Source organism: Salvelinus fontinalis, chromosome 12, assembly GCF_029448725.1.
Source record: "Salvelinus fontinalis isolate EN_2023a chromosome 12, ASM2944872v1, whole genome shotgun sequence".
NCBI lineage: Eukaryota > Metazoa > Chordata > Actinopteri > Salmoniformes > Salmonidae > Salvelinus > Salvelinus fontinalis.
The window spans coordinates 14,716,821-14,730,850 of record NC_074676.1 but is presented as its reverse complement, the minus strand read 5'-3'; the positions used below and the strand labels follow the sequence as shown (position 1 = coordinate 14,730,850).

At 40.9% G+C, this 14,030-nt stretch overlaps 1 protein-coding gene across 1 annotated transcript; it reads right to left on the bottom strand.

Moving 5' to 3' along the window:
* Window positions 1-2,493: 2,493 nt before the first annotated feature.
* LOC129866856 (dihydrofolate reductase-like) lies at window positions 2,494-13,954 on the bottom strand. The gene is made up of 6 exons (XM_055939841.1): window positions 10,926-13,954; window positions 6,288-6,337; window positions 5,905-6,013; window positions 4,279-4,405; window positions 3,846-3,961; window positions 2,494-3,644 (listed from the first exon to the last, which is right to left on the bottom strand). Exons 1-6 carry the CDS (start codon window positions 11,072-11,074, stop codon window positions 3,548-3,550), a joined length of 648 nt encoding a protein of 215 aa, XP_055795816.1. The 5' UTR covers window positions 11,075-13,954; the 3' UTR covers window positions 2,494-3,547.
* Window positions 13,955-14,030: the final 76 nt, after the last annotated feature.

The window sequence follows — 14,030 nt, the reverse complement described above, 5'->3', positions numbered from 1 at the left end:
ATGGCACTAGCAACACCAGAGTTGTGGGTTTGATTCCCACTGGGGTCACATACCAAAATGTGTAGACTGTTGTCACTTTGGATAAAAGTGTCTGCTATGTAAATGGCATTTATTACTGTATAGGCCAATGCAATTTTAGGTAAGCAGTGTTACATAGCACATATCTGATCTTGTCAATATCAGATTTAAAAATAATAAAAAAAATTACTATGAAGTAAAAGCTTAATAGTCATCATCTTAGTAGTACATTTGAGTATATACCATTCTTTTTATGTTTCTACTTTACAAACATACATTTTCATGATGTAGTTCTCATAATCTGCAGCAGACAAACCAGTTTACATGTATAGGTTTACCGAACGGTTAAGTGATCATCAATTGAAAGCATTCGGATTAAGTAATAGCACAATGTCTTATAAAAATAATCATATCAAAAGGAGTGTGAGCTTTGCATTGCAAAAGGCAATTACTTTATGTGAGCATATATTGCAATTGTGAAACATTTGCATTTCTCTATGAAAAAGTGACTGTATGATTTTGTGTGGTGTACTTAGTCAATTGAAAATGCACATCGAGTTTTCGTAACAACTGCCGTTTTGATTATGTTTTGAGTTTTGTACTGAGAGTTGTGAAAATGTACCACATACTTGTGAAAATTGCACCAAAGCGAGAAAAAAAACCTGTAACAAGACCGCTTCATCATTCCCCCATATCCTGTATCATTAACAACATGGGCCTGTAGTCATGGCAATAGCCAAATGATAAGTACATGTTAATGAATTTGGGTTTTCCAAAGGATATTTTAATTGAATGGATATTAGATGTGTCTACTTCTGAGTCATGTACAATTTCAAAACAAGACAGCTAGAAGGGTATGTTCGGAGACATTGGAGTCCCAAAGGTTCACTTCATCTTCTACAGTCGGTTTCAATGTCAGTGACTTCTCCCTCATAAATTGTCACACCAAGATGCATTCAGTAATCTCCAAATTGCTGCAATCTTTAAAAACAGAGTACCATCTACTGACCTCTAATGGTACTACCTGAACTTTTCATGAAAAAAAACTAACAGATTGGGGAATGAGGGATTGAATGGTTGAAAGAATTATAAATGTTTATTTAGAAGTGTGGCAGCTTTGTTTATGCATTTGTACAGATTTTTGTAAAAATATTTGCTTTGAATGTTTCATTTATTTTCAAACAGTAATAGTATATTTTTGACATTCTTAGTTTTTTATACAAATGTGCCTTGTTGCAACTCAAAATAAATTAGCTTAGTTCCTACTTTACATTTCCTCGCATGCTTTTTGAATTTAATGCATGGAAAATATAATGTGTAACAACGTTCAAGTACCCTTATCGAAAGTAGCTAATTATCAAGGTCAATGTTTTTATTTTAAAAGTAACTAAATTGCTTTTATGCTGAGTACTTTTTAAATTAGCTACATTATTAAACTTTTACTTTAGTATTTTTTTCGCCAGTCATGTTAATTCTACTTGAGTAAAATGTCATTAAAGTAACAGTACTTCTACTGGAGAAGGATATTTCAGTAGTCTTTCCACCCCTGACAGTATGTTCTCTGTTAAAAGATTTGCTTCCATTTGAGTGTAATGAACTAGACCCTGCTAGGTGTATAAATGCAAATGATGTCTTCACCTCTCGCTCCCTCTCTCCCTCTCTCTCTCTGTCCTTGTTCCCTCTCAATGATGATCCCTGTGTGCTGCTCTACGGTGACTATGTCAGTCTGAATTATATCCCAAAGCAGGAGAGGTTAATAAGAGGGAGTATAAATTGTTATTTTCCATTTCAAACGTGACACCAGTTATTATTAGCCTGGGTTACACATTGCTTTTATGGGGCATAACTCTGGGAAAATATGAAAATAGATGACACCTGCAATTAAAATGTATGATTACCAGCTGCGGCGACAGCATGGCAGAGTATTAAGGTGGTAAATATTCCATGTCTGGGGTCAGTAGGGCTTGGAGAATTAATGTGTGCTGTGACCACCGCTAAGAATCTTCCTCCTCAGCTGTTATAATACCAGGATCTCCCAGACATAATGGGCTTCCCAAATGGTACCCTATTCCCTATGTAGTGCTCCACGAAAGTAGTGCACTACATAAGCTAGAGAATAGGGTGTCATTTGGGACGCACCCATAGTTTCCCTCAGTAAAGGTTACCCTGTTTCTTATGGGAAGAAGATTTATACTGTACTCTGACAAGACCTGTAGCTTTCAATCAAATGGCACGGACTAAACACTCTTGGGTCTCATATCTTGAGCAATTTCCCCATAGTCACTTTCTTTGTGTTATAAAAAGGTTGTCTGATTGGATGTTCTTAAGTACTTTGATACACAATTATATAGAGGACATCAGGTCATAATCTGTTTTACAGTAATCTGTCTTTCTGTCTGACAGTAATCGGTCTTACTGTTTTTGCAAAGTCAAGTTCTAAGAAACTGGTTCACACATCACATTCACCCACATCCATGACATTCGATCATGTTTTTATTGTTGTAGAAAGGGAAAGAAATTGGTTTCAGGGGGCACTTTGTTCTCTATGTCTTGTCTTATGTCTCCATCTAGTGGATCATTTACTCCAACATTGTATACTGAAAGATGGAGTTGAATGAATATTTACTGATTGACAAGTGTTTCAATTAGACATGATGACAAATACAATATCATGCCAAGTTGAAGAATTTACAATAGAAGATACATACAGTTCCTTTGGGGAAAACATGCAAGTATCATTACAACGTACATCACTACATTGCAGAGATTCCTCAATTGTAAACATTTGCAATAAATGTAATAACAGCTCTCCTACACCTTTCAAGAAACATAATTCAGAATAAGCAAGACATTTTTTGTTTATCTGGAATAAAATATTAATTTCCTGGCTCATACTAACCACTCTTATACTCTTTTGATTGCATCATAATTATAAATGTAAAAACCACTCCAGGCTGATTTCCAGCCTTTGGGTGGCGACTTCATGCCGTAAATCGCAATATGTTATGAAATCTTCAGACATAAATATCGCCCTCTGTTACGTAGGAACTATCAGGAACAACCCCCCATCCTTAGTGCCCATGTTGTTATGAGTCACCCCAGACCACTCGTCTGACATGATCTCTGACTCAGACAGAACCATATTGGTTTGGTCCTAGCAGAATATTACAGATGAGGAGAGAGGATAGCAAGGATGATACATCAGACAAGGGAGGATATTATATGGGACAGCAGTGGATCGATCATTTGTGCCAAATATGAAAACCCTTCTGTATCTGACAACACATGACCTACAGTAAGACAAATCTGAATGGGATGGACACATTGACTTATCTGATTCATTAGTGTTATGGAACTGTGCAGATTGAGTCACTGGTAGATGAGATGAAGCAGAGTGAGTGGGACATGTGTATTGTACAACTGGATAATGATTACTATTAGAATTGCACTGGAGAACTGAATAGTTCAAAAAGGCACCCAACGTCTGACAAAGAATAGTCAGTGTTTGCATTCATGCATTAAGTTAGTTTTAAATCACCTCAGCACTACAGATCTCCCTCTTGAAAACTTCAAACTTAAATGTAACCCCATTCTCCTCTTGAATCTCATTTGGTACTCCAGGAAACCTAGTTTGAAGTTAAGGGAAACAAAGGGACAACTTAGACAGATTGACGAAGACACAAAAAGCTTTCAAACACTTGGCCTGACTTGTGGACCTGGTCAATCAGAACAGAGTATAGATCCACTTATCAAAACAGTCCAAAGATGAAGCAAACAGTGCTGCAGCCTAGGGCCAGGAGAGCAGAGAATAAAATATGCTTCCTTACCTCTGTTGTTTTTTAAAAATGCTTCGGTCAAACTGCGGGAAGAAGACGTCACAGTCGAAGTCAGCCATGATGTCAGTGAGGAAGACGAGTTCACACCAGGGATGCATCAGAGCCTCCTGATGACAAGGGAAAGGTACTGTAATGAGCTACAGTATAGACAAATATAGTGGATGGATTGTCCTATAATAATAAATGTTTATCCACTTATTTATTCCTAACCCATTTATTGGATTTAAAGTCCTGGGCCAATTTTAATAAAGCATCTCAGAGTAATGCTGATCTAGTATCAGGTCCCCCTTTCCATGTAATCTCATTCATTATGATCTAAAAGTCAAAACGGATCCTAGATCAGGACTCCTACTCTGAGACGTTTTATAAATACGGGCCCAGGTAAAACTGCACCACAAACTTCCCACAGAGACACAACATTCACCTGATAGACCTGTGGACCACCCACAACCCAGATGGTCTCCACCAGGTCACATAGGGGTTGCAGCAAGGCTAAGCTGATCATGCTGTCGAAATCTTGACACAGGAAGTGGGCATGCTCCGGGAGAGTGCTGTGAGGAGTGAGTGACACCCAAAATAAGTAATCATTTCTAAAATGCAACTTTTCTATATGCACAATACAGTTCAAAAGTTTGGGGTCACTTAGAAATGTCCTTGTTTTTGAAAGATAAGCAATTTTTTTGTCCATTAAAATAACATCAAAATGATCAGAAACACAGTGTAGATATTGTTAATGTTGTAAATGAATATTGTAATTGGAAACTGCTGATTTTTTTATTGAATATCTACATAGGGGTACAGAGGCCCATTATCAGCAACCATCACTCCTGTGTTCCAATGACATGTTGTGTTAGCTAATCCAAGTTTATAATTTTAAAAGGCTAATTGATCATTAGAAAACTCGTTTGCAATTATGTTAAAACAGCTGAAAACTGTTGTTCTGATTAAAGAAGCAATACAACTGGCCTTATTTAGACTAGTTGAGTATCTGGAGCATCAGCATTTGTGGGTTTGATTACACACTTAAAATGGACAGAAACAAAAACTTTCTTCTGAAACTCATCAGTCTATTCTTGATCTGAGAAGTGAAGGCTATTCCATGTGAAAAAAATGCCAAGAAACTGAAGATCTCATACAACGCTGTGTGCTACTCCCTTCACAGAACAGCGCAAACTGGCTCTAACCAGAATAGAAAGAGTGGGAGGCCCCGGTGCACAACTGGCTATAATGACCATCGTTATGTTTGGAGGAAAAAGGGGGAGGCTTGCAAGCCGAAGAACATCATCCCAACAGTGAAGCACGGGGGAGGCAGCATCATGTTGTGGGGGTGCTTTGCTGCAGGAGGGACTGGTGCACTTCACAAAATGGTTGGCATCAAGAGGAAGGAAAATTATGTGGATATATTGAAGCAACATCTCAAGACATCAGTCAGGAAGTTAAAGCTTGATCGCAAATGGGTCTTCCAAGTGGACAATGACCCCAACCATACTTCCAAAGTTGTGGCAAAATGGCTTAAGGACAACAAAGTCAAGATATTGGAGTGGCAATCACAAAGCCCTGACCTCAATTCTATAGAAAATGTGTGGGCAGAACTGAAAAAGCATGTGCAAGCAAGGAGGCCTACAAACCTGACTCAGTTACACCAGCTCTGTCAGGAGGAATGGGCCAAAATTCATCCAACTTATTGTGGGAAGCTTGTGGAAGGCTACCCGAAACGTTTGACCCAAGTTAAACAATTTAAAGGCAATGCTACCATATACTAATTAAGTGTATGTAAACTTCTGACCCACTGGGAATGTGATGAAAGAAATAAAAGCTGAAATAAATAATTCTCTATTATTCTGACATTTGACATTCTTAAAATAAAGTGGTGATCCTAACTGACCTAAGACAGGGAATATTCACTAGGATTAAATGTCAGGAATTGTGAAAAACTGACTGACTTAAATGTATTTGGCTAAGGTAAACTTCCGACCTCAACTGTATATGAAACATGTTTTTAGGTTGTGGACTGTGTGTGTGATTGGTAGTAGTGTGACTTTTGGCTTACCTCAGGGTGGTACTCAGGACCACATGGAGGACATTGGGCAGCATAGAGAACAGACTGTCTGGGTTGGAGAACCAGCAGCCCCTGCCCCACACCATCATGTTAAATTTTCCTGTGAAAGGGATTATTGAGTTCACCTTACAATGTAAATACCATTTGGAAGAAGTAACTATTTAATTACTTATAGTAAATATTGCTGTTAAGCTATCAGTAGCTGAATAACTCCGGTTGTAGTATCTATTATACCTTTTAGAGAAAAAGTGCAAGGTTCTATTGCATTTCAACAGCTTCTTTGTCTGCATGTCTCTGTGCTCTATACTTTCTCATCATTGAGTTGGAGCACTGTTAAAAGCCTTTAAGTCAGAAAGGAAATCAATCAAAATTACCTGGTAGGGAGACATTTGTTGTAGTGTCCAAAAAGAATTTGAATTCTGTCCTGTGAACGCAATATTTTTATACATTGATTACAATTGGACCAATACTATCAACTCTTGCCAAATATTCCTATGTATGGACCTAAGCCAGTTCAAGAACCAGAAACTTGAAAAAAATGTATTCATATTGAAATACATGTAGACAAGTGTTACCCCGGTTATTAAATGTTATCAAGTAACTGTGTCCATCCCAAAAAGCATAATGGGATCCGACTTCACATGCCACCTGTTGACGACTGGTCAAAATGTAATTAGGGTACTAGGGGGTAACTAGCTCCCTGGGGAAACTGCCCCCCCCCCCCCCCCTTGTAATTCACATTAAGACCACAAGATATCACCAAATGATTTTATCAACACTTCCCTGGCTGCCACTGTTCTTGCTCATCCAAAAATGTCCTCTGGGTCATCACAACAAAACAATTGTGGTAAGTTGATCTTATTTTTTTATTATTATGAAAAAGTTGTAGCTATAGTCCAATGAAGTTAGATGTATAGTTTAAACATTTTTTTTATATACAAGTAGGAAAGCCTTAAATAATCCACTTGTTTAGAGAGAAAAATAGTAATATATTGGATGAGTGTCTTGGGGGCAACTCGGCACCCCCATCTAGGGGGTAACTGGCCCCTGGGAACTAGTTACCCCTTTATGTTATTAATGTGTTTCTGTCATTTAGACAGTTTATGCTAACCTGCTAGCTAGCAACCTCCACTAGCAGTAAATGCTAGTTATTATAAACTGCTAGCAGTGCTAGCTAGCAACCTTACAAGATCGTCGGAGGTAAAATACATGACTTAATTGCAGTTGTAAATGTTTGCACTAGTGGATGATAGATTTACAGTTAGTTACTTTATAGACTTTTAGCTATTTTACACAGCATTATATGTCATATAGCTAGATTTCTAGCTATGTTTTTAAGAGGGAGCTTTTAAATTGGCACCTCTCCCCCTGCAGGTTAAAACTGATACTTTGAGTCAGACAGTTTGAAAGAAACTGTCTTGTCTTAAGGTACAGAGTCCTGTGTGGTTAGGGAGGGTTTGGGGCCATCTGTTAGATTAGGGGTCAGTTCCTTACATAATTTAATGTTTCTATTTTCAGATGAGAACATACAAGAAGTAAACAGACCATGGAAGCTATGACTGAGGTAATATAGCATGCCCTGAACGTAATAGAAATGTAATGAATAATCAGGAAGAAAAAGGTGTAGATTCACATGCAGAGCGCAGCAGGTGTTCATTTTGCCTTCGCAGAAGGCAGGAATCGTGGTCGCAGGCAAAGGTCATACACAGGTAGGCAAACAGGCAGGTGAATCAAAACTAGGATTGAAGGCTCCAACTGGTTCTCACAAACGAGCTAGGTAAAGGCTCAGTAGAGTCAAAACGAACAATACCTCACAAAGGCACAAACAGAATGAACTAAACTAAATAAGGAGCTGATGAGACCAGGTGAGTAACTAACACAGGTGAAATCAATGAACAAAAATGAAAGACAGGGCTACGTTCAAGAACACAACGAAACAGAACACAAGGTTGACTAAGAAAATAAATACAGAACATTACAAGAAAATGGCCAGACCTTAAAGGGGGCTGCCAGGGTGTTCAACATTTCATCAAGAACCCTACGGCACCACAGAGGAAAGGAGGTGAAAAACCCAGGCTTCAGGGCGCTCGTCTTCTCTTCCACGCATGAAAGTGACCTTGTCAACCACTTCCACAACTTGAAAGAGCCCTATTTGGCCTAACATCATGGGATGTGAGAAGACTTGCCTTCGATCTGGCAGAGAGGATGGGAATCAAACACAGTTTCAACAAAGGAAAGGGGTATGCCGGGGTGGATAGGTTCAGTGGCTTAAAATAACGGATAAAAAAATTAAATAATGAAGCACAACCGTCAACTGTCAGTTCGAATATCTCAAGCAACCAGTCTTGCGAGGGCTGTGGGCTTTAATAAGCTTAAGGTTGACCAGTTTTTTTTACGGCCTACGAGGACATTTTAAACAGTGTCAGGGACGTCGGGCCAACAAAGACTTGGAACATGGATGAGACGGGAATACAAAATGTCCAGAAACTGTTGCCTGTGGTGGCCATCAAGGGAGCAAAAAAGGTTTCATGGATGACCAGCGCAGAGAGGGGCTTCACAGTCACAGTAATTTGTACTATCAGTGCAACGAGGCAGTATGTGCCGCCACTCTTCATCTTCCCCCGGAAGAGGATGAACAAACAGCTGCTGGTTGGAGCACCTCCAGGGTCCGTTGGAAGGGTGAGGGACTCAGGCTGGGTCGACAGTACCATCTTTGTCGACTGGCTCCACCACTTCGCCCACAGTGTTGTTTGCACCCCTGAGGAACCCCGCATCCTCATCCTCGATGGGCAGCACTCCCATAAGACCCTGGAGGCTGTTCTGACAGCAAGAGGCCAGGGAGTGATTCTCATCACTCTGCCACCCCACGTACCGTCTTCAAGGGTCTGAAGACCTTTTACAACAGGGCAGCAGATCAGTGGATGACGACGCATCCTATGAAAAGGGTAAGTATATACCAAATGGCTGGCCTCTTCACAAAGGCCTATAACAAGTTGGCCAGTGTGGAGAGAGGAGTGAAGGGCTTCCGGGCCAGTGGGCTGTGGCCTTTGGAGAAGGACATCTTCACAGAGGCGGACGTCGTGGCCGCTGAGGTTATAAAGGAGCCTGAGCCCATTGGCGGTAAGAAAAAGTAATCTAAATGAAGGAAATGTAGCAGAAGCAGCATGTACGTGGTAGAACGTGTTTATTGTACTAACACCGATGTATTGTTTTTGTCATTTATTTTCAATGCAAAGAACCACCAACCGCCACCAGCTCTAATGCCAAAACCTCTACCTCCACCACATCTACCCCCGCCACAACCTCCACCCTGCAGCCTACCCTTGTTCCAAATGTCAGCACTCATTTTAGGGAATATATATTTGCATATAGTGATTAGAAGTGTTTATTGTACCAAAACTCGTGTGTTCTTGTTGTTTGTTTGTTTTTGCTTAAACCAACAACCAACAACTGCAGCAGTTCTATTGGAGTTGTCCCTGAGGCCAAGGCTCCAGGAGGTGAGGCCGAGGAAGAGGAAGGTAGAGTCTAAAGCTGGACTGACAGCCTCACCTTACTAAAGGTTGCTGGAAGATAATGCTCGACAGAAACATCAACAAGAAGAAAAGAGAGAGTAAGAAAACGAATCAGGTTCTTAAAAAAAAAGGTCTCAAAGGAGGTTGTTGCAACACTACCAACGAGGGGATGCGGGGTGTCTTTTCTGTGAGGAGCTGTTTCCAGTCACAAGTAGGGACTGGATTAGGTGTGAGCAGCACAGGAGGTGGGTTTATGAGTTGTGCTCCAATTTTACTGGGGATAGATTCATTTGTGATCTATGTACAAATTAGAATTGTGCAATAGCAGAGCATAAGAGATGCAACATCAATGTTACACTGAATTAATTCAGCTATAATTTATTGTTATTAAATGTTATTAGTTATATTCCAATGAATCCATTTTTTTAATGAATGAAAAACAACTATTGAAAACATTTTGCTCCTGAATGTCATTTTAAAGACTGCAGGGATTTAAAATCTTGCATTATTCCAATAATATTTAGTGTAATTGTACATAATGGATTGTAAGGAAAATGAACAATGAAATGACAAAGAAAATGTATGTGCAGGTGAGTTGTAAAGAGGAACTTTACATCAAATAGCCATTTATTTCCTTTTATAGTTTATTCGCCTAAGCATTACCTTCATCCGCATACCATTTTTTCCCCAAACATTACTTTTTTGTGTCAGCGATTGTAACGCTCGTCTTCCTCCTCGAGGAGCAAGGATCAGACCAATATGCAGCGTGGTTTGAATACATACTTATTATGTAAACGAAGACGGAAAAACACTTAAACAAACTACAAAACAATAAACGACGTGAACAGACCTGAACTTGAGAACATATAAAAATTAACGCACGAACAGGAAGGAAGGAAGGAAGGAAGGAAGGAAGGAAGGAAGGAAGGAAGGAAGGAAGGAACAAACGAAACAGTACCGTGTGGCGAACAAACACAAACACAGACACAGCAACAATCACCCACAAACAAACAGTGAGAACAGCCTACCTTAATATGGTTCTCAATCAGAGGAAACGTAAAACACCTGCCCCTGATTGAGAACCATATCAGGCTAGTTGACAATGAACCCAACATAGAAACACATAACATAGAATGCCCACCCAGCTCACATCCTGACCATACTAAATAAATACAAAACAAGGGAAAATAAGGTCAGGAACGTGACAGCGATAAGACATTGTTCTTAGGGGGGAGCTAGTTACCCTTAGTACCCCACGCATTTAGGACACAATTAAATGTAGTATACGCATCAATTAATGGTCCACGTATAGATGTTTAGAAATATCTAGTAGCCTAAATCTATGAAAACGAAAAAAGGAATTGTTATCATTGAATATACTACAATCACACAAGCATGTAACGTGTAATGCTGGCTTTTAAATAGCCCAAACTTGAAACCGTAAGGCATACATCAAATCAAAATCCAAAAGGGATAAATAAATAATAATTTCTCTCTTACGGTAAATCCCATGGCAAGTGTCCATCTTTTCCTATTCCCATGTTGTTGCATGCAGCGGCGATGAGCCGCAACGGTTTCTTCTGTACTTTGTCCGCGCACATCGTCGATACATTAGTAGAAGGTACAACATGAACTGTCTGGTTTAACATCGAGTTTACAAGTGTTTATATAACTCGCTCAGATACGCAAGCAGGCTTAATAACGCATTGGATGAGGATAATTTCGATGCATAACCACTGCATTGTTCTACCGAGTATGACCAAAGCCAAAGGCAACTGTAGACAGGAGGGCGAGGATAAGTATTTTGCTTGTTGAATCCAACGTTTTTGTGTGTGGAGAGAATGAGTTTCTGGAATTTGCAACCACATCTGGAACCGCTCTCTCCGGTTGCTACGTGACTGTCCATGTTTACCACTGATTATGAAACAATCGGAGGCACTGGAGGTCGCACCCCCTCCCTCCCTCCCCAGGTACACTAGATGACCAAAAGTATGTGAACACCTGCTTGTCGAACATCATTCCAAAATCATGGCCATGAATATGGAGTTGGTTCCCCTTTGCTGTTATAACAGCCTACACTATTCTGGGAAGGCTTTCCACTAGATGTTGAAACATTGCTGCGGGGATTTCCATTCAGTCACAAGCGCATTAGTGAGGTCGGGCACTGATGTTGGGCGATTAGGCCTGGCTCGTACTCGGCGTTCCAATTCATCCCAAAGGTGTTCGATGGTCTTGTTCTGTGAGCTTGTGTGGCCTACCACTTCGCGGCTGAGCGGTTGTTGCTTCTAGATGTTTCCACTTCACAATAACAGCATTTACAGTTGTCTGGGGCAACGTGGCATCCTATGACAGTGCCACATTGAAAGTCACTGACCTCGTCAGCAAGGCCATTCTACTGTCAATGTTTGACTATGGAGATTGCATGGCTGTGTGTTCGATTTTATACACCTGTCAGCAACAGGTATATACTTTTGTATATAAACTCAGCAAAAAAAGAAACATCCTCTCACTGTCAACTGGGTTTATTTTCAAACTTAACATGAGCAAATATTTGTATGAACATAACAAGATTCAACAACTGAGACATAAACTGAACAAGTTCCACATACATGTGACCAACAGAAATGTAATAATGTGTCCCTGAATCAAGGGGGGGTCAAAATCAAAAGTAACAGTCAGTATCTGGTGTGGCCACCAGCTGCATTAAGTACTGCAATGCATCTCCTCCTCATGGACTGCACCAGATTTGCCAGTTCTTGTTGTGAGATGTTACCCCACTCTTCCACCAAGGCACCTGCAAGTTCCCGGACATTTCTGGGGGAATGGCCCTAGCCCTCACCCTCCGATCCAACAGTTCCCAGACGTGCTCAATGGGATTGAGATCCGGGCTCTTCGCTGGCCGTGGCAGAACACTGACATTCCTGTCTTGCAGGAAATCACGCACAGAACGAGCAGTATGGCTGGTGGCATTGTCATGCTGGAAGGTCATGTCAGAATGAGCCTGCAGGAAGGGTACCACATGAGGGAGGAGGATGTCTTCCCTGTAACGCACAGCGTTGAGAATGCCTGCAATGACAACAAGCTCAGTCCGATGATGCTGTGACACACCGCCCCAGACCATGACGGACCCTCCATCTTCAAATCGATCCCGCTCTGGAGTACAGGCCTCGGTGTAACACTCATTCCTTCGACAATAAACACGAATCCGACCATCACCCCTGGTGAGACAAAACCGCGACTCGTCAGTGAAGAGCACTTTTTGCCAGTCCTGTCTGGTCCAGCGACGGTGTGCCCATAGGTGACGTTGTTGCCGGTGACGTCTGGTGAGGACCTGCCTTACAACAGGCCTACAAGCCCTCAGTCCAGCTTCTCTCAGCCTATTGCAGACAATCTGAGCACAGATGTGCGTTCACAGATTGTGCATTCCTGGTGTAACTCGGGCAGTTGTAGTTGCCATCCTGTACCTGTCCCGCAGGTGTGATGTTCGGATGTACCGATCCTGTGCAGGTGTTACACGTGGTCTGCCACTGCGAGGACGATCAGCTGTCCATCCTATCTCCCTGTAGCTCTGTGTTCGGCGTCTCACAGTACGGACATTGCAATTTATTGACCTGGCCACATCTGCAGTACTCATGCCTCCTTGCAGCATGCCTAAGGCACGTTCACGCAGATGAGCAGGGACCCTGGGCACAGTAGAAAGGCCAGAGTCAGTAGAAAGGCCTCGTTGGTGTCCTAAGTTTTCATAACTGTGACCTTAATTGCCTACCGTCTGTAAGCTGTTGGTGTCTTAATGACCGTTCCACAGGTGCATGTTCATTTTTTTATGGTTCATTGAACAAGCATGGGAAACAGTGTTTAAACCCTTTACAATGAAGATCTGTGAAGTTATTTGGATTTTTACAAATTATCTTTGAAAGACAGGGTCCTGAAAAAGGGACATTTCTTTTTTTTGCTGAGTTTATATTGTAGCATATGAATAGGTCACAAAACATGGCAAAAATGTTTAATTACAGGAAATTAGCTCTAAAACGTCCCAGAATTTTGCAAACCTATCCTCTCAGCCTCATTGCAAAATAGCACGAAATTAGCTTTGAAACAGCAACATTTTCTCTCTGCCCTATGGAAATATGTGTAAAATAGAATGATTAGATATACATTTTACCACAGGCTAAAGAAAATGTTATCATTATAGGAAGTCACCCCCCCAAAAAATCCCTTGCTCAAACCTTACAGGGGCCCAGCAAAACTGTGGTACACCACTATTACTTTAGATTCATTGCATTTACTTTGTACTATTTCTATTATTGAACTTAAGTTGTAAAGTAAGTAGCCTTGTGCGAGCTGGAGCCGGGCTCCTATTTCTGTAGCGTGAGGCAGCATGATGTACATGTACAGGACGCTAGTCTATTGCAGGGCCTTACCCCTAATTTATCTCAATGCTGAGTGCCAAGCAGTCACATTTTTGGTATGACCTTGGCCATGTATCGAACTCACAACCTTCCAATGTCTGGGTTGACACTAACGACACGGCCACTGAGTTGGTCATTGAACTTAAGACAACCAATATTTGCATGTGTATGCCATAAGCAAACCATTACACTAAAA

Excerpts from the sequence above, each read along its gene's own strand:
- LOC129866856 (XM_055939841.1), bottom strand. The coding sequence starts at position 11,074 with ATGTTAAACCAGACAGTTCATGTTGTACCTTCTACTAATGTATCGACG. Across the intron at positions 4,406-5,904 it reads GTCCTGAGTACCACCCTGAG|CACTCTCCCGGAGCATGCCC; the intron begins GTAAGCCAAAAG and ends CACTCCTCACAG. Across the intron at positions 3,962-4,278 it reads GTGGTCCACAGGTCTATCAG|GAGGCTCTGATGCATCCCTG; the intron begins GTGAATGTTGTG and ends CCTTGTCATCAG.